The 27,986-nt window shown below is 44.4% G+C and overlaps 3 protein-coding genes across 3 annotated transcripts; all 3 read left to right on the top strand.

Annotated features, from left to right (window-relative positions):
• Positions 1 to 9,980: 9,980 nt before the first annotated feature.
• LOC140912606 (olfactory receptor 5AS1) lies at positions 9,981 to 10,919 on the top strand. The gene has a single exon (XM_073347262.1). It carries the CDS (start codon positions 9,981 to 9,983, stop codon positions 10,917 to 10,919), a length of 939 nt encoding a protein of 312 aa, XP_073203363.1.
• A 4,424-nt stretch (positions 10,920 to 15,343) lies between these two features.
• LOC140913748 (olfactory receptor 5G3) lies at positions 15,344 to 16,282 on the top strand. The gene has a single exon (XM_073350547.1). It carries the CDS (start codon positions 15,344 to 15,346, stop codon positions 16,280 to 16,282), a length of 939 nt encoding a protein of 312 aa, XP_073206648.1.
• Positions 16,283 to 26,486: 10,204 nt separating this feature from the next.
• Positions 26,487 to 27,425, top strand: LOC140913747 (olfactory receptor 5W2-like). Its single transcript, XM_073350546.2, has one exon. It carries the CDS (start codon positions 26,487 to 26,489, stop codon positions 27,423 to 27,425), a length of 939 nt encoding a protein of 312 aa, XP_073206647.1.
• The last annotated feature ends 561 nt before the right edge of the window (positions 27,426 to 27,986 follow it).

Raw genomic sequence — 27,986 nt, 5'->3', positions numbered from 1 at the left:
TTACCTATCGAAAGTAGGAAATAGGTGAATTCAATTCCCAGCCCATTATGAAGTAATTTCGTAGAGCCCGTGGGAGTATTGTTCTTTACTGTATTTTTTATTATTATTAATTTGTTTCTATAAGAACAAGGTCTGCAGGCCCCAACTGAGATCAGTGGGAAAAACATGGGAAGCATCACAGGGCCAGAGAGAAAGATTGATTTTATAAGCTGGTGGCTAGGGGCATTCACCCCGAGGGTGAAATGTTCACCTTCACATCTCAGGACATCAGGTGGAAGTTCCAAAGGGGTTTCTGTGACCCAACCAGTTACAAAGAGTTTTAGGAATAAAATTAGGAATAAAATTGCAAAAGTGTGTGTGTGTGTGTGTGTGTGTGGAGGGCAGTGGGAGGATAGCACAAGAGCCAATGGACTTCAATCGCAGCAGGGTGGTTTAGGTTGGACATTAGGAAAAACACCCCAACAGTGAGGGTGGCTGTGCACTGGAATAACTTGACCGGGAAGGTTGTGGAATCTCCACCATTGGAGATTTTTAAGAGCAGGCTCGAGAAACACCTGTCAGGGATGGTCTAGATAATACTCAGTTGTGCTGTGAGTGCAGGGGAGGGGAATAGATGACCTCTCGAGGTCCCTTCCAGTCCTATGATTCTATGATCGCAGAAGGAGCCCTGCACTGGGAAGAGGGGGGACGCCAGCCTGAGCAGTGGGCAGGGCAAGGGACACACACCTGTCCACACTTGATATTCAGCTCCACTGTACCCCCACCACACACGCACACAGAGTGCCCAATGCACACCAAATACACACACCCACAGAAGGGGCACAACAGACACACACAATGCCCACTACACACACAGAGTTCAAATACGTACAACACACAGTGTCCACTGCATACAACACACACAGTACTAACTGCACAGCAAACACAGACGCAGCCTGACACTGAGCTCAGTCAGAATGCAGAATAATCTCTACGGGGAAGCTGGGACAGCTGCAATATTTCCAACTAGCCTGAACAAAAAGAACCGAAGGGGATTCTGCTGCCCTGGCCGGGAGATAGGACTAGATTTCCCAACTGGTCTTTTCCATCGGCAGCTTCTCTGAGGCCTGGTTTATGCTTAAAAAATAGATCAACAGAGCTCCATCACACTGGGCAGGGAAACTTTTCACATCCTGTGCGAGGCAGTTAGCTTCTACTGACCCTCAGTGTAATTCTTCCATTGACCTAGCTGTTGTCTCTCGGAGACAAGGATTAACTACATCGGAGGAAAAACCCTTCCATCTACACTACGGGGCTGCTGCACACCATAGCTGAGTCAATGTAACGGTCTTAGTATAGATGCTCCCTGAATCAATGGGGGAGTTTTCCCCTTCCTATTAAAGCGATTTTTCTCTCCTTTTCCATCATTCTTCTCCCACCCTTGGTAAAGCTCTTTCCTTCTTTTGATAGGTAAATATGTTCAGAAATTTTTACTCTCAGCATCGTTCCTTCCTTCCCCTGCCATGAATGTCATTTACATTAAAGGCTGAAATGCTCTGAAACTGACTTCTTTGCCCATGACTTGGTGGTACCTCTGTCTTTTTTCTCCCTGCACTTACAATGAGTTGAGAAGGACAGAAGCAGTACCTGATTAGAACCCTAAAATCAGACATACAGTCGAATCTTTCCCTGTTTGCTAACCGCACCGACGTTACCCTTAATACCTCTGGAGCTGCTTCCTTCGCCAGAAGAGGTTAAATTTGACTTTGATGACTTTGAGATTTTCTCCCTGGACTATCTTTGCTCCCAGGACAACAGGTGTGCACAGCACATGCACTTAATGTTGTTGCCGTGTCTTTCCTTCTGGAAATGGAACACAGAGGGCCAGAAAATCAGCTGGCCTGGATCACTGTCTCTCCCGGAGGTCATTTTAATATGATACAAAACTGAGGTGACTGTATTCCACTTTATTTGTTGGTTACCTCTTCAAATGTCTCTTTAAGTAATTTCACAGCGTTGGGACACAAAAAGTGACTAGAAATGCGTGAATTTCTTCTGGATTAATCATTTATTGTCAAAAATAATACCATTTGAATTGACCTGAAACTCTTCACAAATGTGTTACAAATACGCCTAATAGCTTTGTCCCAAAACTGTGTGTGCGGGGGGAGGATTTAGATGCTGGTCAGAATGCAGCCACTGCAGGAGGCAGTGGTGGGCCTTCCCTTTGGAATTTTTATCTCAAGAGTTGGGGTGTTCACCTGTGAGGTGGGAGATCCAGGTTCAATTCCCGCTTCTGTCCAGTGCTGGGCAAAGCTGTCTGTGACATTGCACTCCATACGCTTTATGAAAATATGCATATGAATATGACATCACTGGAATATGCTTTATGCTAAGTGCCCCTTGTAACATGTCATTATAAAGCCTACAATCTACTAAGTGTGTTCATCCTATTTGTTTACATGGATTATTTTTATGTCTGGAATTAGGAGAATAGGATATTAACTTGTATTACTGATTTAGACATATTAAGTGGAAGCCTTTAAAGGTGCTTCAGAATCAATAAACTGTGAATGGCTTTGTTCACCTGCAGGCCTTTCTCTGTACGTCTGGGACAAACCAGGAAGAATGGAGATTGGGGTCTTACAGTTTCATGTGACCATGTCACCAGATACTGAGCTCCATGTGAAGCTGGTTCTTTTTCTGAGGGGGGTGGAATTCCAAACAAAGTTTTCCCATCTTGAGGAAGCTCCGTGTAAAGTGGGGAAGCAAACAATGAGTGTCTTCAGCTAGCTTAAGGTATCCTCACAGTGATACCTGCAAGCACCAGGAAACATAAGGACTGTAACCACAGGGGTGGGTGAGAACATGCTAGACCCAGGTAAGAAAAGGCATCTGGTCTGAGAAGGATTTTACCTTAAATAACAACTAGGGTGAGAAGTTAACATTTGTAACTCATTTCTGACTCTATTAAGCTTAACCTTGTGCATTTTACTTTGTGATTTACTTTGTTCTATCTGTTACAACTTAAAATCACGTAAATCCTACTTTTTGTACTTAATAAAATCACTTTTATTTATAAACTCAGTGTGAGTAATTTTTATCTGGGGGGCAAACAGCTGTGCATATCTTTCTTGAAGTGATATAGGGGGCAAACATGTATCATTTTACCCTGTATAAGCTTTATACAAGGTAAAATGGATTTATTTGGAGTGTAGAGCCCATTGAGATCTGGGTATCGGTGTGCTAAAGACACGTATCCTACTGAGGTTTTTTTCAATCTAGATCTGTAGCTTTGGGAGCGTGACCCGGACCTGGGGTCTGTGTTGCAGCAGACCGGTGTGTCTGGCTCAACAAGGCAGGATTCTGGAGGCTGAGAATGGCAGGGAAAATGGGCTCACAGGTGATTAGAGCCCATCAGCTGACAGTCCCAAAGGGGGTCTCTGTGACTGAACCTGACACACTTGGGTTTCCTGCATTTCCAAAAAACATCCCAGCCCCTGAGTGGTGTGCTATTCCAGTCTGGGTTTCTCTCAATCTCTCCTTTCAAAGTTGTTCTACTGTGGATAACTAATTAAAGAACCATTAAACAGCTTTATACATAGTAAAATGGATTTATTTGGGGTTTAGATCCCTTTGGGAGCTGGGTGTCTGCGTGCTGGAGACAGGTATCCTGCTGAGCTGGTTTCAGTCTAGATCTGCAGTTTTGGGGGTGTGTCCCAGACCCTTGGTCTGTGTTGCAGCAGGCTAGCGTGTCTGGCTCTAAAAGGCAGGGTTCTGGAGGCCCAAGCTGGCAGGGAAAACAGCACACCAGATGACAGGAGGGAGGGACGGGGGTGACATGCTTGAAGATACTTTGTTGAAGCAGCTGCAGAGATGCTGCAGAGATCTTCAGTGCTAACCACCAATGAACAACACATGAAGGGGAATACAGTCACCTCAGTTTCATATAATATTGAAAAGGCCTCACGGGAGAGATAGCAATCGAGACCAGGTGATTCGCTATCCCTGTGTGTTCCATTTCCAGAAGGAAAGACACAGCAACAACATTAATTGCACAGCACACTTTTTGTCCTGGGAGCAAAGATGCTCCGGGGAGCAAATCACAAAGTCATCCCAGGAAGCAGCTCCAGAGGTACTAAGGAAAACATTGGTGTGGTTTGCAAACAGGGATAGATTCAACTCTGATTTTATGGTTCTGATTTCAGGGTTCTGAGCAAGTACTGCTTCCGTCCTCAACTCATTGTAAGTGAAGGGAGGGAATACAAAGAGGTACCACGGAGTCATCGTACGGAGTCAGAGCATTTCAGCCATTAATTGAAATGAGAGTGAGCCCTTTATGGGAGGGAAACTAAGGAATTATTCTAAGAGGAGAAATGTCAACTTTTCTGAACATATTTACGAAAGAAAAGAAGGAAAGAGTTTTATAAAGGAGGGAGAAGAGTGATTGGAAGAGGAGAGAAAAATAGCTGTAAGAGGAAGGGGGAAAACTCCCCCATCAATTCAGGGAATGTCTATACTAAGGCCATTACATTGACTCAGCTATGGTGTGCAGCAGTTCCACAGTGTAGATGCTTTCCACATTGATGGAAGGGTTTTTCCTTCGATATAGTTAATCCACGTCCCTGAGAGGCAGTAGCTAGGTCAATGGAAGACTGACACTGAGGGTCTGTACAAGCTAACTGCCTCGGACAGCGTGAGAAAAATTTCACCACCCTGTGCGACAGAGCTCTGGTCATCAAATTTTTAAGCATAAACCAGGCCTCAGAGAAGCTGCCAATGGAAAAGACCAGTTGGGAAATCTAGTCTTATCTCCCTGCTATTTCAGCAGTATCCTCTTCGGTTCTTTTTGTTCAGGCGAGTTGGAAATATTGCAGCTGTCCCAGCTTCCCAGTCAAGATTATTCTGCATTCTGACTGAGCTCACGGTCAGGTGTGTGTGTGTCTTTGGTGTAGAGTTGTAACTGTGTGTGTTGTATGAAGTGGGCATTGTGTGTGTTGTGTGTAGTGCACACTCTGTGTGTGTGTTTACTGGGCACTTTGTGTGTTCATGTGTTGGGGGGTACAGTGGAGCTGAATGTCAAGTGGAGGCAGGTGCGTGTCCCTTTCCCTGCCCACAGCTCACTCTGGTGACCCCCTCCTCCCAGTGCAGGGCTGCTTGTAAGATCATAGAATCATAGGACAGGAAGGGACCTCGAGAAGTCATCTATTCCCCTCCCATGTACTCATGGCAGCACTATGTATTACCTAGACCATCCCTAACAGGTGCTTGTCTAAAATGCTCTTAAAAATCTCCAATGGGGGAGGTTCCACAACCTTCCTAGGCAAGTTATTCCAGTGCTTAGCCACCCTCACTGTTGGGATGTTTTTCCTAATGTCCAACCTAAACCGCCCTTTCTGCAATTGAAATCCATTGGTTCTTGTCCTATCCTGCCCCCCCGCCCCCCGAGACGTTACTTTGCTGTTTTATTCCTAAAGTCTGTTTCACGGATTATAAACAATAGGAAATAAATAAAATTAAGAGAAGAATAATCGGGACAGAGCTGGGATGCTCGGAGATATTTTGCAGCATCTTCTGCAGATCTTTCTTTAATAGCACTAATGTGCCTGCCACTTAGCTTCTCAGACACTTCTATTTAAACACACTGGATTTGATCAAACAAAAAACCAAAGTTTATTGACCACAAAGATAGATTTTCAGTGAGTGAAAATAAGGAGTCATAGAAGTCAGAAGTGGTTTCAAGAAAAATTAAGCTAGAATGCAACTTGGGGCTAAGTTAACAAATGATATGAAATTCAAAGCAAAAGTTTCCTCACGACATGCTTTCAGCAGTCTTACTGACCAAACTTCTTAGGTCAGAACCCCTCCCCCAGTCCTATGGCTGCTTCCTTTCTCCTTTCAGGTGCACTGAATCAATGGGCAGAGAGAGAGAGCGATGCCTTGGGATGTCTGCCCCTTCTTTCCATAGCATGCCACAAATACTGTTTTACATCATCACTGCACATATTCAGGAATTGTTCCTGAGTAAACAAATCACACATTTCTTCCAAGCTTGTAATGCCTTTTCCCCGTCACCCACTTATCTAACAAATCTCTCATTTCATTTACATGAGCCATATTACTCAATCCAGATCCCCACTTAAGACTCCTGAATTTAACCCTGTAGGTTTCATGTGTCATATGAAACTGTTTCAAAACCAGTTCCTTAAATTTACCATAGTTTGAAGCATCATCAATAAGAATCATCAATAGGAATCTTAATGAATATGTCCAGAGCTCTTTCAGTCAATTTTGTGACCAATGTGGTCATCTTTTCATTGTTAGGAATTGTATGGAGGGTGCACAGTCTCCCTTCAAGAGGTGGGCAGACTCTCCGATCCCCCCTCAGCTTCCATCTGGACTTCCCTCCCTGGGCTCCTCTCTGGTTCTGCCATTTTCCAAGGAAACAAATCCTTCTCCTGGATCAGGTCCCTCCTGACCACAGAAAACTCTGCACCCATGCCCCTTAATCCCAGGAGTACTTTCCATTCAGTTTAACAGCATGTATATGCTCACTGCTTGGTTATATAGAAGCCACCTTTACAAATCCTGTGTGGAAAGAGGCAGCAGCCTGGCTCTGAGAAGCAGCTGCTTCATGTGTTACCTGCTGCCTGTTCCCACTCAGCAAACGACATTTATTCCTCAGGTGCTCAGTGGACTTACAATCTGAGCACCTCTTGGGCTCCTCTGAGCGTACAGGAGATTTGGGAGGAGTAACAGGGGAATAGGGAGGTGAATGCCCAGCCTCCTTTTTCCCTGGGGTAAAACGGTGATTCTGTTTTCCACAAACCCTGGACACCTCTGGCACTGGTTTATGTTTAATTGCAGCTTATGACGGGTCAAAAGAGTCTGCAAACTCAGCCAATCCACTCATTGCATCCAACTTTTTGTCCCACAAATACTGTTTTACATCATCACTGCACATATTCAGGAACTGTTTCTCTGTAACCAAATCACACATTTCTTCCAAGCTTCTAATGCCTTTTCCCCTTACCCACTTAACGAACAAATCTCTCAGTTCATTTACATAAGCCACATTACTCAATCGAGATCCCCGCTTAAGACTCCTGAATTTAACACTGAAGGTTTCAGATGTAATCTGAACCAGTTTCAAATCCAGTTTCTTAAATTTACCATAGTTTGAAGCATCATCAATACGCATTTTATTGAATATGTCCAGAGCTCTTTCAGTCAATTTTATGACCAATGTGGTCATTTTTTGATTGTCAGGAATTGTATGGAGGATGCACAAACATGAAGAAATATTCAGCAATATCAGTGGACTCATTATACCGCGGACATTGTTGCTCCAATTTGTGTATTTTGGGGAAGTGGGGCCAGCTGCTGGTGGATTTTGTCTCTTCCACTCCATAACAGCCAGTTCATGCTTCTGGGCCTCAGTGAGAACTGCCCCAGGCACCTGTGAGTCACCGGAGGCACAGAAACCAGGAGGAGGAATTATGAGCATGACTCTTAGAGGAAGTAGGGATATAGTGTTTCCTGGGCACAGACTGGGGTGACAGACTTTGGATACAGAGATTGCTGGGTTTTGGTTGTTTCTAGTGGTGTTCAGGGAAGCAGGACTTTGTATACATTCTTTGTAACTCCTCCCACACAGATTATACAAAAGAATATAGCTGACTTGGATCATCAATTTTTCCTCCGAATACAATTGACCCTGCAATGCCTCACAGGTTGGCACCACTTAGGAGAAGGGGGCACCAACATTCCCTGGAGCACTTATAATGCCAGCCAAGCCTGCACACCCTTTTGGGATAATTTCTGAAACCATATTGAAGAAGGGAACAGTCATTACTGGGCCTGCCTTGGAGCTCCTTGTGGAGAGGTGATGACTACAATGTCCTTGTGCATCTGCAGCCATGGATCAGTGCATGGGCCCATCTCTTGGGGGACCTACCCTGTCATGTCAATTGAACACTGCTGTCAGTCAGCACCGCACCTTTTATTTTACTGGGATATTTTCTAGGTTGGTGGCTGTGACATACCAGGGTCCAACTCAGACTAATCAGCAGCTGTGTCACACCTTCCTGTAACCTTGCAATGCCTTGATGAAGTGGCTTCCACCTTGGCCACTCACAAACAACCATGAAGCATGGAAATCACACCCGAGGCACCTGTGTGTAACAGCAACCTGGCCAGGAATACACTCAGACTCTCACCACCCTTGCTTATACTGCAGGGTGAGCCCAGCACACTCCCCACTCTTTGATTTCCCTCCAGAAATGTATGTCCTGAGCTACCCAGTCCTCTCCTGGACAATACAAGCTACACTATCCATTATTTATTTGATTCACTAACATGCCTACAACTTAGCTTCTCAGACACTTCTATTTAAACAAACTGGATTAGATAAAACGTTAAAAAAAGTTTATTTACTACAAAGATAGATTTTAAGTGAGTGCAAATAAGGAGGCATAGAAGTCAGAGATGGTTTCAAGAAAAATAAAGCTAGAATGCAACTTCTTCCTAAGTTAAAAAATGATGTTAAATTCAAATTCAAAGGAAAAGTTTCGTCACCACATGCTCTCAGCAGTCCCACTAACCAAACATCTTAGGTCAGGAGCCATCCCCCAATCCAATGGCTGCTTCCTTTATCCCCTCAGATGCAGTGAATCAATTATTTTTTCCAAGAAATTATTTTTTCCCAGTAAATTATAAGATTTCCATCAAAACACCAAACTCCTCTCTTCCCTAAACCGTGGCCGTGTGACTCTGGTGATGTTCCAGGGCACTTCAGCAAGAGCAGAGACCATCATGCATCATGGTGGATGTAGTCTAGCCTGGAAGCCTGGTCCATGGAAGAGATTGGTAGTGTGTGGTTCCTGAGGAACCCCCGTGGTACTTCTGAGTCAAAATATTAAGTTTTTAGCTAAAAGGTTTTGGTCTACACACACACAGAAAACCTCTGTGGATCAGCTCTTCACAGTACACAGCTTGCACTGAAAACAGCAGGATTAAATATACCCCAAACCTCATACTCTGTATCTCTGGTAGAAATTGCATCCTTTAATAACACAGTAAGAAAGAGTAGGTCAAATTAATCTCCAGGCCACCAACTACATTGAGGGTAGCTTTGGTTCACTGAATGCATTAATTCAGTGTTGTGTCTCTCTGAGCTCAGGGATTCCCAGTTGCTTCAGGAATCATGTCCCATAGATCACACATCTCAGTATAAAACTTCCTGAATGCTCCTAAATGGCAGTTTCTTTCGATGAGGAAACACCAGCACACCTCTCTCTCTCTCTCTCTTCTAAGCAGGTACGTGTAATTGTCCTGAATTACAGTCACACAGACAAACATGCAGACACCATGTGGATCAGCGGCTATTGAATTCCAGACCTCCAGCACCAAAAGCCTCAGCCTGAACTCTGACCCCTTCAGCTAAAGGAGCGAACTGCTGGGTAGGAAAAAAATGGCAATTACCTAGTCACTGAAGCCAGGGCTTCCTATGATGACTCTGGGTTTTCTTACATGCTCCAGTAAATGCCAAACAGCTTAATTAGCACAGTGAGCAACTTTACCCCAAACCAACATGCCAAGCCATAGAGGTCCCCTTGCTGAAATAGGGTGGAAAGATTGACACTCCTTCACTCTCACCCCTTCTTTAGCTACGGAATAATCCCTTCAGACTGATTCTCTCCCAGCAGAGTTACAAGTCCCAGTTTTCTGTTTGGAGTAGTGAACAGCAGTGTTGGGGGGGGGGCATGATTAACCTGCGTGTTATTCTGTTTGGACAGTGTCTGCATTTTATCAAACACCTGGAATGACCAGCTGTGAACTTCTGGATCTGTGTACAAAGCCCTTTCCGGAGTGGGTACTGATGTCCATTGAGAAACTGATCTCCATTTATCTTCACTTACTTCATTACAGAGAAGGGACAGCTTTTCTGCACCATTCGCCTGCCCACATCTGTGTAGCTATCTGATCTCTGTTCAGAGGAGATGGAAGAGGGAAATCACTCAGAGGTGACTGAGTTCATTATCTCAGGACTCACAGATCGTCTGGAGCTGCAGGTCCCCCTGTTTGCAATGTTCCTACTGATTTATGGTATCACCCTGGTGGGGAACGGGGGGATGATCTTGTTAATCAAAATGGATTCCCAACTTCACTCCCCCATGTACATTTTCCTCAGTAATTTGCCTTTCTGTGACCTCTGCATTTCCTTGATAATTTCCCCTGAGATGCTGCTGAATTTCTTAGCTGAGAGGAAAAACAATTCTTTCACTGCCTGTGCTGTGCAAATGCATCTCTCTATTATTTTTGGAGATGTTGAGTGCCTCTTGCTGGCTGTGATGGTGTATGACCATTATGTGGCCATCTGTAACCCGCTTCTTTATATGGTTACCATGTCCAGGCAGCTTTGTAAAAAGCTGATGGCTGTGGTGTACGCTGTGGGGATTGTGGATTCAATGATACACACGTGTTGTACATTTCAGCTGTCATTCTGCAGCTCCAACATGATCAATCATTTCTTCTGTGACATCCTCCCACTGTTGGCGCTCTCCTGTTCTGACACCCACATCAATGAGATTGTGACATTTGCTTTCATGAGCTGCATTACAGTGAGCAGCTTTGTGACTGTCCTCCTCTCCTATGTCTGTATCATCTCCACCATCCTGCAGTTCTGCTCTGCCGGGTGCTGGCACAAAGTCTTCTCCACCTGCTCTTTCCACTTAACCTCTGTGGTCCTGTTTTTTGGCACCCTCCTCTTCATGTATTTACGTCCAACCTCCAGTTATTCCATGGAAAGAGACAAAGTGACCTCAGTGTTTTACACGCTGGTGATCCCCATGTTGAACCCCCTCATCTACAGCCTGAGGAACATGGAGGTGAAGGACGCCCTGAGGAAAGCAATGAATAAACTGCTAACCAATTCTTGAATCTGATTAACTCAGTACTGGTTTAGTGGTGGGGAGTGAATATAGGTGAATTCAATTTCCCAGCCCATTACAAAGTAATTCTGCAGAGCCCCTGGGAGTATTGTTCATTTGTTCATTATTGTATTGTTATTATTATTAATTTGTTTCTATAAGAACAAGGTCTGCAGGCCCCAACTGAGATCAGTGGAGAAAACCTGAGGAAGACTCACAGGTTCAGAAGGGAGAATGTTTCTATAAGCTGGTGGCTAGGGGCATCCACCTAGAGGGCGAGATGTTCAACTTCGTGACTCAGGACATCTTGTGGCGGTTCCAAATGGGTTTCTATGACCCAACCCTTCACAACGAATTTAGGAATAAAATGGCAAAACAATGTGGGTGTGTGTGGGTGGGGAGGGGGGAGGAGAGCACAAGAACCGATGGAAATGGAACATGTATGGGCAGAGCATCAGCTGGCCTGGATTGCTGTCTCTCCTGTGAAGTCATTTTAACATGATACAAAACTGAGGTGACTGTATTCCAGTTTATTAGTGGTCACCTCTCCAAATGTCTCTTTAAGTAATTTCCCAGCATTGGGATGCAAAGGTGTCTAGAAATGGGTGAATTTCTTCTGGACTAATTATTTATTCTCAGAAACAATACCGTTTTGAATAGATCTGAAACAATTCACAAATGTGTTACAAATATTCCTAATAGCTTTGTCCCAGAACAACAAGTGTGTGCGGGGGGAGGATTTAGGTGCCGGTCGCAACGCAGCCACTGTAGGAAGCGGTGGAGGTCCTTCCCTTTGTAATTTTTAGCCCAAGAGTTGGGGTGTTCACCTGTGAGGTGGGAGATCTAGGTTCAATTCTCCGTTCTGTCCAGGGCTGGGGAAAGCCATGTGTGACATTACATTCCATATGCTTTATGAAAATATGCTCATGAATTTGACATCACTGGAATATGCTTTATGCTAAGTGTCCCATGTAACATATCATTATAAAGGTTTAATCTACTATGTGTGTTCATCCTATTTCTTTACATGGATTATTTCTATGTCCGGAGTTAGGAGAATAAGGCATAAACTTGTATTACTGATGTAGACATTTTAAGTGGAGGCCATTAAAGGTGCTTCAGAATCAATGAACAGTAAATGGCTCCGTTTACCTGCAAGCCTTCCTGTGTACCTGTGAGACAACCCAAGAAGAGTGGAGACTGGGGTCTTACAGTGACATGTGGCCATGTCGCCAGATACTGAGCTCCATCTTGAAGCTGGTACTGTTCCTGATGGGGGTGGAATTCCAAACAAACGTTTCCCACCTTGGGGAAGTTCTATATGAAGTGGGGAAGGCAAACTATGAGTGTCTTCATCTGTCTTAAGAGATGGCCTCCCCACCCCACAGAGATACCTGCAAGCACCTGGAAAAAAAAAAAAGGATTGTAACCACAGGGCTGGGTGAGAACAGGCTGGACCCAGGTCAGAAAAGGCATCTGATCTGAAAAGGATTTTACCTGAAATAACAACTGGGGTGAGAAGTTAAATTTGTAACTGATTTCTGAGTCAATCGAACACGTCTGTCAGTCAGCACCACACCTTTGGTGTTATTGGGATATATTTCTAGTTTAGTGGCTGTGGCATACCATGGTACAACTCAGAGTAATCAGCAGCTGTGTCACACTGACCTGCAACCGTGCAATGCCTTGCTGAAGTGGCTTCCACCTGGGCCACTCAGAAACAACATTCAAGCATGCAAACCACACCCGAGGCATGTGCGTGTAATGGCAACCTGGCCAGGAATAGTTGAGTTACACTCAGACTCTCATCACCCTTGGTTATGCTGTAGGGGGACCCCAAGACACTCCCCAGTCTTCGATTTCCCTCCCAAAATGTCTGTCCTGTGCTCCCCAGTCCTCTCCTGGACAATACAAGTTACGTTCTCCATTATTTCTTTCTCAGCAGTAATATGCATACAACTCTCAGACATTTGTATTTAAACACACTGGATTAGTTAAAAGAATAAAACAAAGTTTATTGAACAAAAAGATAGATTTTCAGTGAGTGCAAATGAGAAGGCAAAGAAGTCACACATGGTAAGAAGAAAAATCGAGCTAGAATGCAACTTGTGCCTAAATTAATAAATGATGTGAAATTCAAAGCAAAAGTTTCCTCACCAGATGCTCTCAGCAGTCTTACTTACCAAACTTCTTAGGTCAGGACCGCTCACCCAGTCCAATGGCTGCTTCCTTTCTCCCTTCACATGCAGTGAATCAATGGGCAGGCAGAGAGAGAATGAGAGAGAGTGGTGCCTTGGGATGTCTGCCCCTTCTTTTTATAGTCCTGTCCCCACTTTGAGAAACATTTCCACCTGGTTACCAGGAGTCAAAATGTCAATGTAGAAGGATGTTCCCTTCTGCTTTTTCCTCATCTTTTTGGGCTACCTTTGTTTCCCTTCCAGCTTAATGACTCTAGTTACTGTTTAGATACAAAATTAATCAGAGCACACATTTCTTTGTTGAAGAGAGACCAGTTTGCCAGCCTCAATTTGGAACATATATGAATAACATAATACATAATCATCTTATAACTTCACATACATTATAAAAAAGTATTAATATTTGTGATGAGAGCATGACTATTTCTAGTTGACTCATAGATTTATTTAGCATCTTAAACTGAGCTCTGTGTGCAGATAATATGCATGCAAGAGGGATAGTTTTGTGAACTGCAGAAGTCTGTAGCCTGCTGTGGTCTCCCCCTGAACTCCTCTGGTCATCATGTGGTCTCCTTCAAGCAAAATGAGTGAGCCTAGCTTTCCTACTTTGGGGAGTAAGCTAGCAAGGGAAGGACATAGGATACCGTGGTGATTGGCATGCTATAAATAGCTAGATAATCTGGAGTACTCTTACATGTCTTACAGGTTTTACATTCCACCTATTGGGGTCAGGACAATGAGGTGATTCTGAAACCAGGAATGACTGAGATGATATCATCTGCAGCTACAAACAATTAGTACGTTTCACCTGTATCTAACTTTCTGTTCCTTTGATTCCAAATTTCTTGCTAAGGCTGGTTGAAAAATTTATAAAGATCATTTTTTGTGGGAAATTGGATTTTGCATTCAAATATTTTTCTCATGAACTTATTTCCCCCTGAAATTATCAGCTTTCCATTAAAATAAAAAACTCCCATACTCCCTAAACCATGGCTATGTGACTCTGCTGAAATTCCAGGGCAATTCAGAAAGAGGAGAGACCATCATGCATAATAGGGGGATGTAGTCCAGCCTGGGAGCCTGGCTCATGGAAGAGATTGGTGGTGTGTGGTATCTGAGGCACCTCTGTGGTATTTCTGGGTTGAAATAATAAGTTTTTAACAAAAAGATTTCATTCTCCACAAAGAAAAAAAAGAGTTTGTGGATCAGGTATACACAGTACCCAACTTGCACTGAAAACATCACGATGAAATATACCGTAACCTCATACTCTGTAACTCTGGTAGAATTTGCATCATTTAATAACACAGTAAGAAAGAGTAGGTCAAATTAATACCCAGGGCACCAATTACACCAAGTTGGCTTTGATTCACTGAATGCATTAATTCGGTGTTGTGTCTCTCTGAGCTCAGGTATTCCCAGTTGCTTCTGGAATCATGTTCCAGAGATCACACATATCAGTATAAAATTTCCTACATGCTCCAAACTGGCAGTTTCTACTGATGGGGAAATGTCACCACATCTCTCTCTCTTCTCAGCAGGTACGTGCTCTTGTCCTGAATTACAGTCACACACACGTGCAGGCACGATGTTTATCAGCGGGTATTCAATTCAGGACCTCCAGCACTTAGCGCCTCAGTTCCAACTCCTACCCCTTCAGCTAAAGGAGCGACCTCCTGGGTTGGAAAAAAATAGACAATGACATAGTCACCAAAGCTAGGGCTTTCCATTATGTCTCTGGATTTTCATACAGGCTCAAGTAAATGCCAAAAAGCTTAATTAGCACAGTAAACAACTTTAACCCAAAAGGACATGACAAGCCATAGAGCTCCCCTTGCCCAAAGACAGTAGAAAGATTGACACTACTTTGCTCTCACCCCTTCTTTTAGGAAGGAATAATCTCTTCAAGCTGAGATGGTTTTTGCCCCGATTCTGTCACAGCTGAGTCACAAGTCACTGTTGGCTGCTGGGATTAGTGAACAGGAGTGTCCATGTGTGGGGCATTATTATCCTCTGTCATTGTATTTATGCAGTGTGTATTTCATCGAACAACTGGAAAGACCAGCTGTGAACAACTGGTTCTGTGGAATAAGCTCTTCCCTGAGCAGGTACCGATGTCCATGAGGAAACTGATCTCCATTTATTTTAATTTACTTCATTACAGAGAAGAGACAGGTTTTCCGCACCATCCACCTGCCCACAACTCTGTAGCAGCCTGATCTCTGTTCAGAGGAGATGGAAAAGGGAAATCACTCGGAGGTGACTGAGTTCATTCTCTCAGGACTGACAGATCGTCCGGAGCTGCAGGTCCCCCTCTTTGGGGTGTTCCTGCTGATTTATGGTATCACCCTGGTGGGGAATGGGGGGATGATCTTGTTAATCACAATTGATCCCCGACTATACACCCCCATGTACTTTTTCCTCAGTAATTTGTCTTTCTGTGACCTCTGTCTTTCCTTGATAATTTCCCCTAAAATGCTGCTGAATTTATTAGCTGAGAGGAAAAGCATTTCTTACACTGCCTGCACTGTGCAAATGTATCTCTCTATCATGTTTGGAGATGCTGAGTGCCTCTTGCTGGCTGTGATGGCATTTGACCGTTATGTGGCCATCTGTAACCCGCTGCTCTATACGGTCACCTTGTCCAGGCAGCTCTGTAAACAGCTGGTGGCTGGGGCATATGCTGTGGCGATGGTGGATTCAATGATAAACTCATGTTTTATATTTCAGCTGTCATTCTGCAGCTCCAACATCATCAATCATTTCTTCTGTGATATCCCCCCACTGTTGGCGCTCTCCTGTGCTAACACCCACATCACTGAGAATGTGATCTTTACTTTCGCGTGCTGCGTTATAATAAGCAGCTTTGTGACTGTCCTCCTCTCCTATGTCTGTATCATCTCCACCATCCTGAAGATCCGCTCAGCCAAGGGCCAGCGCAAAGCCTTCTCCACCTGCACTTTCCACTTGGCCTCTGTGGTTCTGCTTTTTGGCACGCTCCTCTTCATGTATTTACGTCCCACCTCCAGCTATTCCATGGACAGAGACAAAATAGCCTCCGTGTTTTACACGGTGGTGATCCCCATGTTGAACCCCCTCATCTACAGCCTGAGGAACAAGGAGGTGATACATGCCCTGAGGAAAACAATCAATAAATTCCTGAGAAATTCTTGATTCTGGTTAACTCTGTACTGGTTGAGTGATGGGGAGTGGAAACAGGTGAATTCAATTTAATTTTGCAGAGCTCATGGTAGTATTGTTCGTTCTTGTATTATTATCATTATTAATTTGTTGGTAGTCCAACAAGTTCTGCAGGCCCCAACTGAGATCAGTGGACAAAACCTAAGGAAAACTCACAGGTCCAGAAAGAGAGATTGATTTTTATAAGCTGGTGTCTAGGGGCATCCACTATTCGACATTGGTGAGGCCTCATCTGGAGTACTGTGTCCAGTTTTGGGCCCCACACTTCAAGAAGGATGTGGATAAATTGGAGAGAGTCCAGTGAAGGGCAACAAAAATTATTAGGGGACTGGAACACATGAGTTATGAGGAGAGGCTGAGGGAGCTGGGATTGTTTAGCCTGCAGAAGAGAAGAATGAGGGGGGATTTGATAGCTGCTTTCAACTACCTGAAAGGGGGTTCCAAAGAGGATGGCTCTAGACTGTTCTCAATGGTAGCAGATGACAGAACGAGGAGTAATGGTCTCAAGTTGCAGTGGGGGAGGTTTAGATTGGATATTAGGAAAAACTTTTTCACTAAGAGGGTGGTGAAACACTGGAATGCGTTACCTAGGGAGGTGGTAGAATCTCCTTCCTTAGAGGTTTTTAAGGTCAGGCTTGACAAAGCCCTGGCTGGGATGATTTAACTGGGAATTGGTCCTGCTTTGAGCAGGGGGTTGGACTAGATGACCTTCAGGGGTCCCTTCCAACCCTGATATTCTATGATTCTATGAGAGGGAGAGATGTTCAACTTCATATCTCAGGACTTCGGGTGGCAGTTCCAAAGGGATTTCTGTGACCCAACCCGTCACACAGAGTTTAGGAATAAAATTGCAAAACAATGTGTGTGGGAGGGTGGGGAGGATGAGTGGAAAGCAGTGGACATGTTGTTCCTTGACTTAGGAAAGCTTTTGACATGGTCTCCCACAGTATTCTTGCCAGCAAGTTGAAAATGTATGGGCTGGATGAATGGACTATAAGGTGGATAGAAAGTTGGCTAGATTTTCAGGCTCAACGAGTAGTGATCAATGGCTCCATGTCTAGTTGGCAGCCGGTATCAAGTGGAGTGTCCCAAGGGTCGGTCCTGAGGCCGGTTTTGTTCAATAGCTTCATAAATGATCTGGAGGATGGTGTGGATTGCACCCTCAGCAAGTTTGCAGATGGCACTAAACTGGGAGGAGAGGTAGATACGCTGGAGGGGAGGGATAGGATACAGAGGGACCTAGACTAATTAGATGATTGGGCCAAAAGAAATCTGATGAGGTTCAACAAGGACAAGTGCAGAGTCCTGCACTTAGGACGGAAGAATCCCATGCACCGCTATAGACTAGGGACTGAATGGCTAGTCAGCAGTTCTGCAGAAAAGGACCTAGGGGTTACAATGGACGAGAAGCTGGATATGAGTCAACAGTGTGCCATTGTTGCCAAGAAGGCCAATGGCATTTTGGGATTTATAAGTAGGGGCATTACCAGCAGATCGAGGGACGTGATCGTTCCCCTCTATTCGACATTGGTGAGGCCTCATCTGGAGTACTGTGTCCAGTTTTGGGCCCCACACTACAAGAAGGATGTGGAAAAATTGGAAAGAGTCCAGGGGAGGGCAACAAAAATGATTAGGGGACTGGAACACATGAGTTATGAGGAGAGGCTGAGGGAACTGGGACTGTTTAGTCTGAGGAAGAGAAGAATGAGGGGGGCTTTCAACTTTCAACTACCTGAAAGGGGGTTCCATAGAGGATGGATCTAAACTGTTCTCAGTGGTACAAGATGACAGAACAAGGAGTAATGGTCTCAAGTTGCAGTGGGGGAGGTTTAGGTTGGATATTAGGAAAAACTGGTTCACTAGGAGAGTGGCAAAACACTGGAATGTGTTAACTAGGGAGGTGGTGGAATCTCCTTCCTTAGAAGTTTTTAAGGTGAGGCTTGACAAAGCCCTGGCTGGGATGATTTAGTTGGGGATTGGTCCTGCTTTGAGCAGGGGGTTGGACTAGATGACCTCCTGAGGTCCCTTCCAACCCTGATATTCTATGGTTCTATGATTTTAGGAGAGCACAAGAACCAGTGGATTTTAATTGCACCAAAGGTGGTTTAAGTTGGACATAAGGAAAAACAACCCAACAGTGAGCGTAGCTAGGGATTGGTATAGTTTCCCAGTAAGTTTGTGGAATTACCACCATTGGAGATTTTGAAGAGGAGGTTAGAGAAACACCTGTCAGGGATGGTTTAGATAACACTCAGTCGTGCTGTGAGTGCAGGGCAGGGGAATAGATGAACTCTCAAGGTCTCTTCCAGTCCTATTATTCTATGATCTCACAAGGAGCCCTGCACTGGGAGGAGGGGGGAGGCCAGCCTGAGCTGTGGGCAGGGCAAGGGACACACACTTGCCTCCACTTGACATTCATCTCCACTGTACCCCGCACCACATGCAGACACATAGTACCCACTGCACACGAAACACACACACATAGACAGAGTGCCCACTAAAAACAACACACACAGTGCCCAGTGTACACCAAACACACACACACACACACACACACACACACACACACAGACAGAGTGCCCACTACACACACATAGTCTGACACTGAGCTTGATCAGAATGCAGAATAATCTCTACTGGGAAGCTGGGAGAGCTGCAATATTTCCAACTCGCCTGAACAAAAAATAACTGAAGGGGATTCTGCTGCCGTGGAAGAGAGGTAGGACTAGATTTCCCAACTGGTCTTTTCCATCAACAGCTTTTCTGAGGCGTGGTTTATGCTTAAAAATTAGATCAACAGAGCTCCATCACACAGGGCAGGGAAACTTTTCACACCCTGTGCGAGGCAGTTAGCTTGTACTAACTCTCCGCGTAATTTTTCCATTGACCTAGTTATTGCCTCTTGGAGACGTGAACATCCCAATTACTGGGCTAAAAATTACAAAGGGAAAACCACCACTGCCTCCTACAGTGGCTATGTTGCGGCCGGTATCAAAATCCTCCCCCCTCACACACACATTGTTTTGGGACAAAGCTTTTAGGAGTATTTGAAACACACTTATTAATAGTTTCTGGTCAATCCAAAAGGTATTGCTCTTGACAGTAAATTATTAGTCCAGAAGAAATTCATTCATTTCTAGACACCTTTGCTTCCCAACCCTGGGAAATTACTTAAAGAGACATTTGGAGAGGTGACCAACAAATAAATTGGAATACAGTTACCTCCGTTTTGTATCATGTTAAAATGACCTAACAGGAGAGACAGTGATCCAGGCCAGCTGATTTTCTGGCCGTCTGTTTTGCATTTCCACAAGGAAAGACACGGCAACAACATTAATTGCATGTGCTGTGCACACCTGTTGTCCTGGGAGCAAAGATGCTCCAGGGAGCAAATGTCAAAGTCGTCAAAGCCAAATTTAACCTCTGCCGCCCAAGGAAGCAGCTCCAGATGTATTAAGGGTAACATTGGTGTGGTTAGCAAACAGGAAAAGATTTGACTCTTAGTCTCATTTTAGGGTTTTGAGAAGGTTCTGCTTCCATCCTCAACTCCTTGTAAGTGAAGAGAGGAAAAACAAAGATATACCATGGGCAAACAGGTCAATTTCAGAGCATTTCAGCCTTTAATTGAAATGACATTCATAAGAGAGGAAGGAAGGAATTATGCTGAGAGTAAAAATTTATGAACATATTTACCTATCAAAAGAAGGAAAGAGCTTTGCCAAAGGAGGGAGAAGAATGATGGAAAAGGAGAGAAAAAATTGCTTTAATAGGAAGGGGGAAACTCCCCCATCAATACAGGGAATGTCTATACTAAGGCCATTACTTTGACTCAGCTATGGTGTGTAGCAGTGCCGTAGTCTAGATGCTTTCAACATTGATGGAAGGGGTTTTTCCTTCAATGTAGTTAATCCGTGTCTCTGAGAGGCAGTAGCTCGATCAATGAAGGAATTACACTGAGGGTCAATACAAGCTAACTGCCTCGCACAGGGTGTGAAAGTTTCCCCACACTGTGTGACAGAGCTCTGTTAAACAAATGTTTAAGCATAAACTAGGCCTCAGAGAAGCTGCCGATCAAAAAGACCAGTTGGGAAATCTAGTCTTATCTCCCTGCCAGGTGTTTGTCAAACCTCCTCTTTAAAAATCTCCAATGGTGGGGATTCCACAACCTTCCTGGAACCTTCCTGGAAAACTGAAAAGTTATTTCATTGCTTAGCCACCCTCACTGTTGGGATGTTTTTCCTATTGTCCAATCTAAACCGCCCATGCTGGAGTTGAAGTCCATCGGTCCTTGTCCTATCCTTCCCCTACTCCCACATTGTTTTGCAATTATATTCTTAAACTCTGTGTGACGGGTTGCGTCTCAGAAACCCCTTTGGGACTGCCACCTCATGTGCCTAGACTACCTCTGAGCCTGTTTTCCATGCCAGCTTGGGACTTCAGTACCTTAAATGGTATGAGCCAGGTACGATTGCCTGCTGCAAACCCAGATCCAAGTCTGAACCACTTCCCGCACGAGCTGCATGCTTAACTGAAAACAGCTATCTCCAGCACTCAGATGCCCAGCTCCCAATGGGTTGCAAACCCCAATAAATCTGTTTAACCCTGTATAACATTTATACAGAGTAAACTCATGAATTGTTCGCCCTCTATAACACTGCTTGCTCCCCAAAGGTATTACTTAATAAGTAAAAAGTGACATTATTAAATACAAAATGTAGGATTTAAGTGGTTCCAAGTAATAACAGACAGAACAAAGTGAATTACCAAACAAAATAAAAGAAAACATGTAAGTCTAAGCCTAATACAGCAAACCAAATGCACGTAAATCTCACCCTCAGAGATGTTCCAATAAGCCTCTTTTACAGACTAGACTTCCTCCTAGTCTCGGTCCAGCAATCATGCACACCCCTGTAGTTACTGTCTTTTGTTCCAGTTTCTTTCAGGGTATCTCCTTGTGGTGGAGAAAGTATCTTTTGTGCCAGCTGAAGACAAAATCGAGGGGTTTCCCAGGGGGTTATATACTCTCTCTCATAGGTGGAAACTCCTTCCCCTCTTCTATGCAGAATCCAGCTCCAAGATGGAGTTTTGGAGTCACATGGGCAAGTCACATGTCCATTCATGACTCCGTTCCTTGCAGGCCGAAGCCACATTCCCAGTGAGGTTCAAATGTGGATTGGTGTCTCTCAAAGTTCATTTTAGCTTAAGTGTTTCTTGATTGGGCACTTACAGAGAATAGTCTTTTCTCAAGAAGCTGACCAAGTGCTTCACTGAGGCGACTTTAAATCAAACCAGTATGTAGCCAATATTCATAACTTAAAATACAAAAATGATAAATGCATGGAAATGGGATGAATACATCCAGATTATGGTAACCTTTGAAGAGATATGTTACATGGCATATCTCGCATTAAACATATTCCAGTTATGTCATATTTACATTCATAAGCATATTTCTACAAAGCATTATGGGGTGCAACGTCACACTCTGTTTCATGGACTATAAATTATATGAAATAAATAAAATTAACAAAAGAATAGGGAGGGAGCTGGCTTGCTCGCTGTTGGTTATTTCCACTTGTGTTCAAGGAAGCAGGACTTTGCGTCCATTCTTTGAAACCTCTCCCCTAAGGATTAGACCAAAGAATATAGCTTACCTGGGTCATCATTTTTTCCTCCTAATCGATTCGATCCTGCAATGCCTCACAGATTGGCACCACCTAGGAGAAGGGGGAACCAACATTCCCTGGAGCACTGATAATACCAGCCAAGCCTACACACCTGTGGGGGATAATTTCTATCATAGTGAAGAAGAGAAGAGTCATCACTGGACCTGCCAGGGATCTCCTTATGGGGAGGTGATGACCATAATGTCCTTGTGAATCTGCAGCCATGGATCAGAGCATGGGCCTATCCCTGTGGTGAGCTCACCATTTCATGTCAATCAAACACTACTGTCAGTCAGCACCACACCTTTGGTGTTATTGGGATATTTCCTAGGTTGGTGGCTGTGACAACCCAGACTAATCAGCAGCTGTGTCACACCTGCCTGCAACCTTGCAATGCCTTGCTGAAGTGGCTTCCACCTGGGCCACTCACAAACAACTGTCTAGCACGCAAATCACACCCTGAGCATGTGTGTGTAACTGCAGCCTGGCCAGGAATAATTGGATTACACTCAGGCTCTCACCACCCTTGGTTATACTGCAGGGTGACCCCAACACACTGTGCACTCTTCGATTTCCTTCCCGAAATGTATGTCCTGTCCTGCCCAGTCCTCTCCTGGACAATGCAAGCTACATTGTCCATTATTTCTTTAATAGCACTAACATGCCTTCAACTTAGTTTCTCAGACACTTCTATTAAAATTCACTGGATTAGATAAAATAACAAAACAAAGTTTATTGACCACAAAGATAGATTTTAAGTGAGTGCAAATAAGGAAGCATGGAAGTCAGAGATGGTTACAAGAAACATAAAGCTAGAATGCAACTTGTGCCTAAGTTAACAAATGATGTGAAATTCAAAGCAAAAGTTTCCTCACCACATGCTTTCAGCAGTCTCACTGACCAAACTTCTGAGGTCAGGACCCCTCCCCCAGTCCAATGGCTGCTTCCTTTATCCCTTCATATGCAGTGAATCAATTGGAAGACAGAGAAGGATGTCTTGGGATGTCTGCCCCTTCTTTTTATAGTCCTACGCCCCCTTTGAGAAACATTTTCACCTGGTTACCAAAAAAAGAAATGTCTATGTAGAAGGATGTTCCCTGTTGCTGTTTCCTCACCCCTTTTGGGTTTTGTTGGTTTCCCTGCCTGCTTGATGACTCTGATTATTGTTTAGATCCAGAATTAACCAGCACACACATTTCTTTGTTTAAGACAAACCAGTTTCCCAGCCTCACTTTGGAACATGTATTAATAACATGATACAGTGTCATCTTATAACTTCACATACATTATAAAAATATTAATATATATGACAACAGCATGACTATTTCTAGTTGACTCATAGATTTATTTAGCATTTTACAGCTGAGCTCCGTGTGCAGATAATATGCATGCAAGTGGAATAGTTTTGTGAACTAGAGAAGCCTGTAGCATGCTGTGGCCTCCCCATGAGCTCCTCTGGTCATGATGTCCACCAAGCAAAATGAGTGAACCTACATTTCCTACCTTGGGGAGTAACCTAGCAAGGGAAGGACATAGGATACCATGGTGATTGGCATGCTATGAAGAGCGAGATAATCTGGAGTACTCTTACATGTCTTATAGGTTTTACATTCCACCTATTGGGGGCAGGACAATGAAAAGGGAAGAAGGAGGATCCTGGGAACTACAGGCCAGTCAGCCTCACTTCAGTCCCTGGAAAAATCATGGAGCAGGTCCTCAAAGAATCAATCCTGAAGCACTTGCATGAGAGGAAAGTGATCAGGAACAGCCAGCATGGATTCACCAAGGGAAGGTCATGCCTGACTAATCTAATCGCCTTTTATGATGAGATTACTGGTTCTGTGGATGAAGGGAAAGCAGTGGATGTATTGTTTCTTGACTTTAGCAAAGCTTTTGACACGGTCTCCCACAGTATTCTTGTCAGCAAGTTAAGGAAGTATGGGCTGGATGAATGCACTACAAGGTGGGCAGAAAGCTGGCTAGATTGTCAGGCTCAACGGGTAGTGATCAATGGCTCCATATCTAGTTGGCAGCCGGTATCAAGTGGAGTACCCCAAGGGTCAGTCCTGGGGCCGGTTTTGTTCAATATCTTCATAAATGATCTGGAGGATGGTGTGGATTGCACTCTCAGCAAATTTGCGGACGATACTAAACTGGGAGGAGTGGTAGATACGCTGGAGGGGAGGGATAGGATACAGAAAGACCTAAACAAATTGGAGGATTGGGCCAAAAGAAATCTGATGAGGTTCAATAAGGATAAGTGCAGGGTCCTGCACTTAGGACGGAAGAACCCAATGCACAGCTACAGACTAGGGACCGAATGGCTAGGCAGCAGTTCTGCGGAAAAGGACCTAGGGGTGACAGTGGACGAGAAGCTGCATATGAGTCAGCAGTGTGCCCTTGTTGCCAAGAAGGCCAATGGCATTTTGGGATGTATAAGTAGGGGCATAGCGAGCAGATCGAGGGACGTGATCGTTCCCCTCTATTCGACATTGGTGAGGCCTCATCTGGAGTACTGTGTCCAGTTTTGGGCCCCACACTTCAAGAAGGATGTGGATAAATTGGAGAGAGTCCAGCGAAGGGCAACAAAAATGATTAGGGGACTGGAACACATGAGTTATGAGGAGAGGCTGAGGGAGCTGGGATTGTTTAGCCTGCAGAAGAGAAGAATGAGGGGGGATTTGATAGCTGCTTTCAACTACCTGAAAGGGGGTTCCAAAGAGGATGGCTCTAGACTGTTCTCAATGGTAGCAGATGACAGAACGAGGAGTAATGTCTCAAGTTGCAGTGGGGGAGGTTTAGATTGGATATTAGGAAAAACTTTTTCACTAAGAGGGTGGTGAAACACTGGAATGCGTTACCTAGGGAGGTGGTAGAATCTCCTTCCTTAGAGGTTTTTAAGGTCAGGCTTGACAAAGCCCTGGCTGGGATGATTTAACTGGGAATTGGTCCTGCTTTGAGCAGGGGGTTGGACTAGATGACCTTCTGGGGTCCCTTCCAACCCTGATATTCTATGATTCTATGATTCTATGATTCTATGAAATGATTCTGAAACCAGGAATGACTGAGACGATATAATCTGCAGCTGCAAACAATTAGTACATTTCACCTGTATATAACTTTCTGTTCCTTTGATTCCAAATTTCTTGCTAAGGCTGGTTGAAAATTTTTCTTGAGAAGTTTTTTGATCGGAAATTGGATTTTCTATTTAACTACTTTTTAAAAGAAATTATCTTTTCTCTGGAAATTATAAACCTTTCATCAAAATACCAAACACCCCTCCTCCCTACACCATGGCTGTGGGACTCTGGCGATGTTTCCGGGCAGCTCAGCAAAAGGAGAGACCATCACGCATCATGGTCATACGCCATCACGAGCCTGGCCCATGGAAGAGATTGGTGGTGTGTGGTGTCTGAGGAACCCCAGTGGTACTTCCGAATCAAAATATTAAGTTTTTAGCTAAAAGATTTTGGTCTACAAAAAAAAAAAAACACACACAACAACAACAACAACAAACCTGTGTGGATCAGCTCTTCACAGCACACAGCTTGCACTGAAAACAGCAAGATGAAATATACCCCTAACTTCATACTCTGTAACTCTGGTAGAAATTGCATCATTTAATAACACAGTAAGAAAGAGTAGGTCAAATTAATCCCCAGGGCACCAATTACACCGAGGGTGGCTTTGGTTCACTGAAAGCATTAATTAGGTTTTGTGTCTCTCTGAGCTCAGGTATTCCCAGTTGCTTCAGGAATCATGTCCCATCATTCACACATCTCAGCACACCAGCACATCTCTCTCTCTCTTCTCAGCAGGTACGTCCTATTGTCCTGAATTAGAGTCACACACACATGCAGACACCACGGGGATGAGCAGGTATTAAATTCCAGACCTCCAGCACTAAAAGCCTTAGTCCCAACTCCGACCACTTCAGCGAAAGGAGCGACCTCCTTGGTTGGAAAATATAGGCAATAACGTACATAGTTACTGAAGCCAGGGCTTCCCATTCTGTCTTTGGGTTTTCATACAGGCTCAAGTAAATGCCAAAAAGCGTATTTAGCACAGTTAGTAAACATTACCTCAAACCGACATGCCAAGCCATAGAGCTCCCCTTGCCCAAAGAGGGTGGAAAGATTGATACTGCTTTACTCTCACCTCTTCTTCCGCTAACAAATAATCTCATCAGACTGGGATGATTTTCACCCTGATTCTCTCACAGCAGAGTCACTACTTGCTGCTCGGATTAGTGAACAGGAGTGTTTGTGTGTGCAGCATGATTAACCTGCGTGTCATTGTATTTGCACGGCGTGTGCATTTTATCGAACACCTGGAATGACCAGCTGTGAACATCTGGCTCTGTGGATAAGCCCTTCCCGGAGTGGGTACTGATGTCCATTGAGAAACTGATCTCCACTTATCTTCACTTACTGCATCACAGAGAAGGGAGAGGTTTTCCGCACCACCATCTGCCCATATCTCTGTAGCAGCCTGATCTCTGTTCAGCGGAGATGGAAAAGGGAAATCACACGGAGGTGACTGAGTTCATTCTCTCAGGACTGACAGATCGTCCGGAGCTACAGGTCCCCCTCTTTGGGCTTTTCCTACTGATTTATGGCATCACCCTGGTGGGGAATGTGGGGATGATCTTGTTAATCACAAATGACCCCCGACTGCACACCCCCATGTACTTTTTCCTCAGGAATTTGTCTTTCTGTGACCTCTGCCTTTCCTCAACAATTTCCCCTCAGATGCTGCTCAATTTCTTACCCGAGAGGAAAAACATTTCTTTCACTGCCTGCGCTGTCCAAATGTCTCTCTCTGTCGCTTTTGGAGATTCTCAGGGCTTCTTGCTGGCTGTGATGGCGTATGACCGTTATGTGGCCATCTCTAATCCACTGCTCTATACAGTCACCATGTCCAGGCAGCTTTGTAAACAACTGGTGGCTGGGGTGTACGCTCTGGGGCTTTTGGATTCAATGATATTCATGTGTTTTACATTTCGGCTGTCATTCTGCAGCTCCAACATCATCAATCATTTCTTCTGTGACATCCCCCCACTGTTGGCGCTCTCCTGTTCTCAAACCCGCATCAGTGAGAATGTGATGTTTACTTTTGCATGCTGCATTATAATGAGCAGCTTTATTCCTGTCCTCCTCTCCTATGTCTATATCATCTCCACCATCCTTGAGATCCGCTCAGCCGAGGGCCGGCACAAAGCCTTCTCCACCTGCACTTTCCACTTGACCATTGTGGTTCTGCTTTTTGGCACCCTCCTCTTCATGTATTTACGTCCCCCCTCCAGCTATTTCACGGACAGAGGCAAAGTGGCCTCCTTGTTTTACACAGTGGTGATCCCCATGTTAAACCCCCTCATCTACAGCCTGAGGAACACAGAGGTGAAGGACGCCCTGAGGAAAGCCATGAATAAACTCTTAACCAATTCTTGAATCTGTTTACCTCTGTACTGGTTTAGTGATGGGGAGTGGAATCAGGTGAATTCAATTCCCAGCCCATTGCAATGTAATTTCACAGAGCTCATGGTAGTATTGTTCATTCTTGTATTATTATCATTATTAATTTGTTGGTATGCCAACAAGGTCTGCAGGCCCCAACTGAGATCAGTGGACAAAACCTGGGGAAGACTCACAGGGCAAGAAAAAGAGAATGATTTTATAAGCTGTGTCCAGGGGCATCCACCTAGAGGGAGAGATGTTCAACTTCACGTCTCAGGACATCGGATGTCAGTTCCATAGGGGTTTCTGTGACCGAACCTTTCACACAGAGGTGAGGAATAAAATTGCAAAACAATGTGTGGGGAGGGGTGGATGTGGGGGTAGGAAAGCACAAGAACCAAAGGACTTCAATTGCAGAAAGGGCGGTTCAGGTTGCACATAAGGAAATACATCCCAACAGTGAGGGTGGCTAATCACTGGTATAATTTGCCCAGGAAGGTTGTGGAATTGCCACCATTGGAGATTGTTAAGAGCAGGTTAGACAAACACCTGTCA

Source organism: Lepidochelys kempii, chromosome 6 (assembly GCF_965140285.1).
Source record: "Lepidochelys kempii isolate rLepKem1 chromosome 6, rLepKem1.hap1, whole genome shotgun sequence".
NCBI classification, from domain to species: domain Eukaryota; kingdom Metazoa; phylum Chordata; order Testudines; family Cheloniidae; genus Lepidochelys; species Lepidochelys kempii.
Note: the sequence above shows the minus strand (reverse complement) of the source record. Positions and strands in the feature narration are given on the sequence as shown.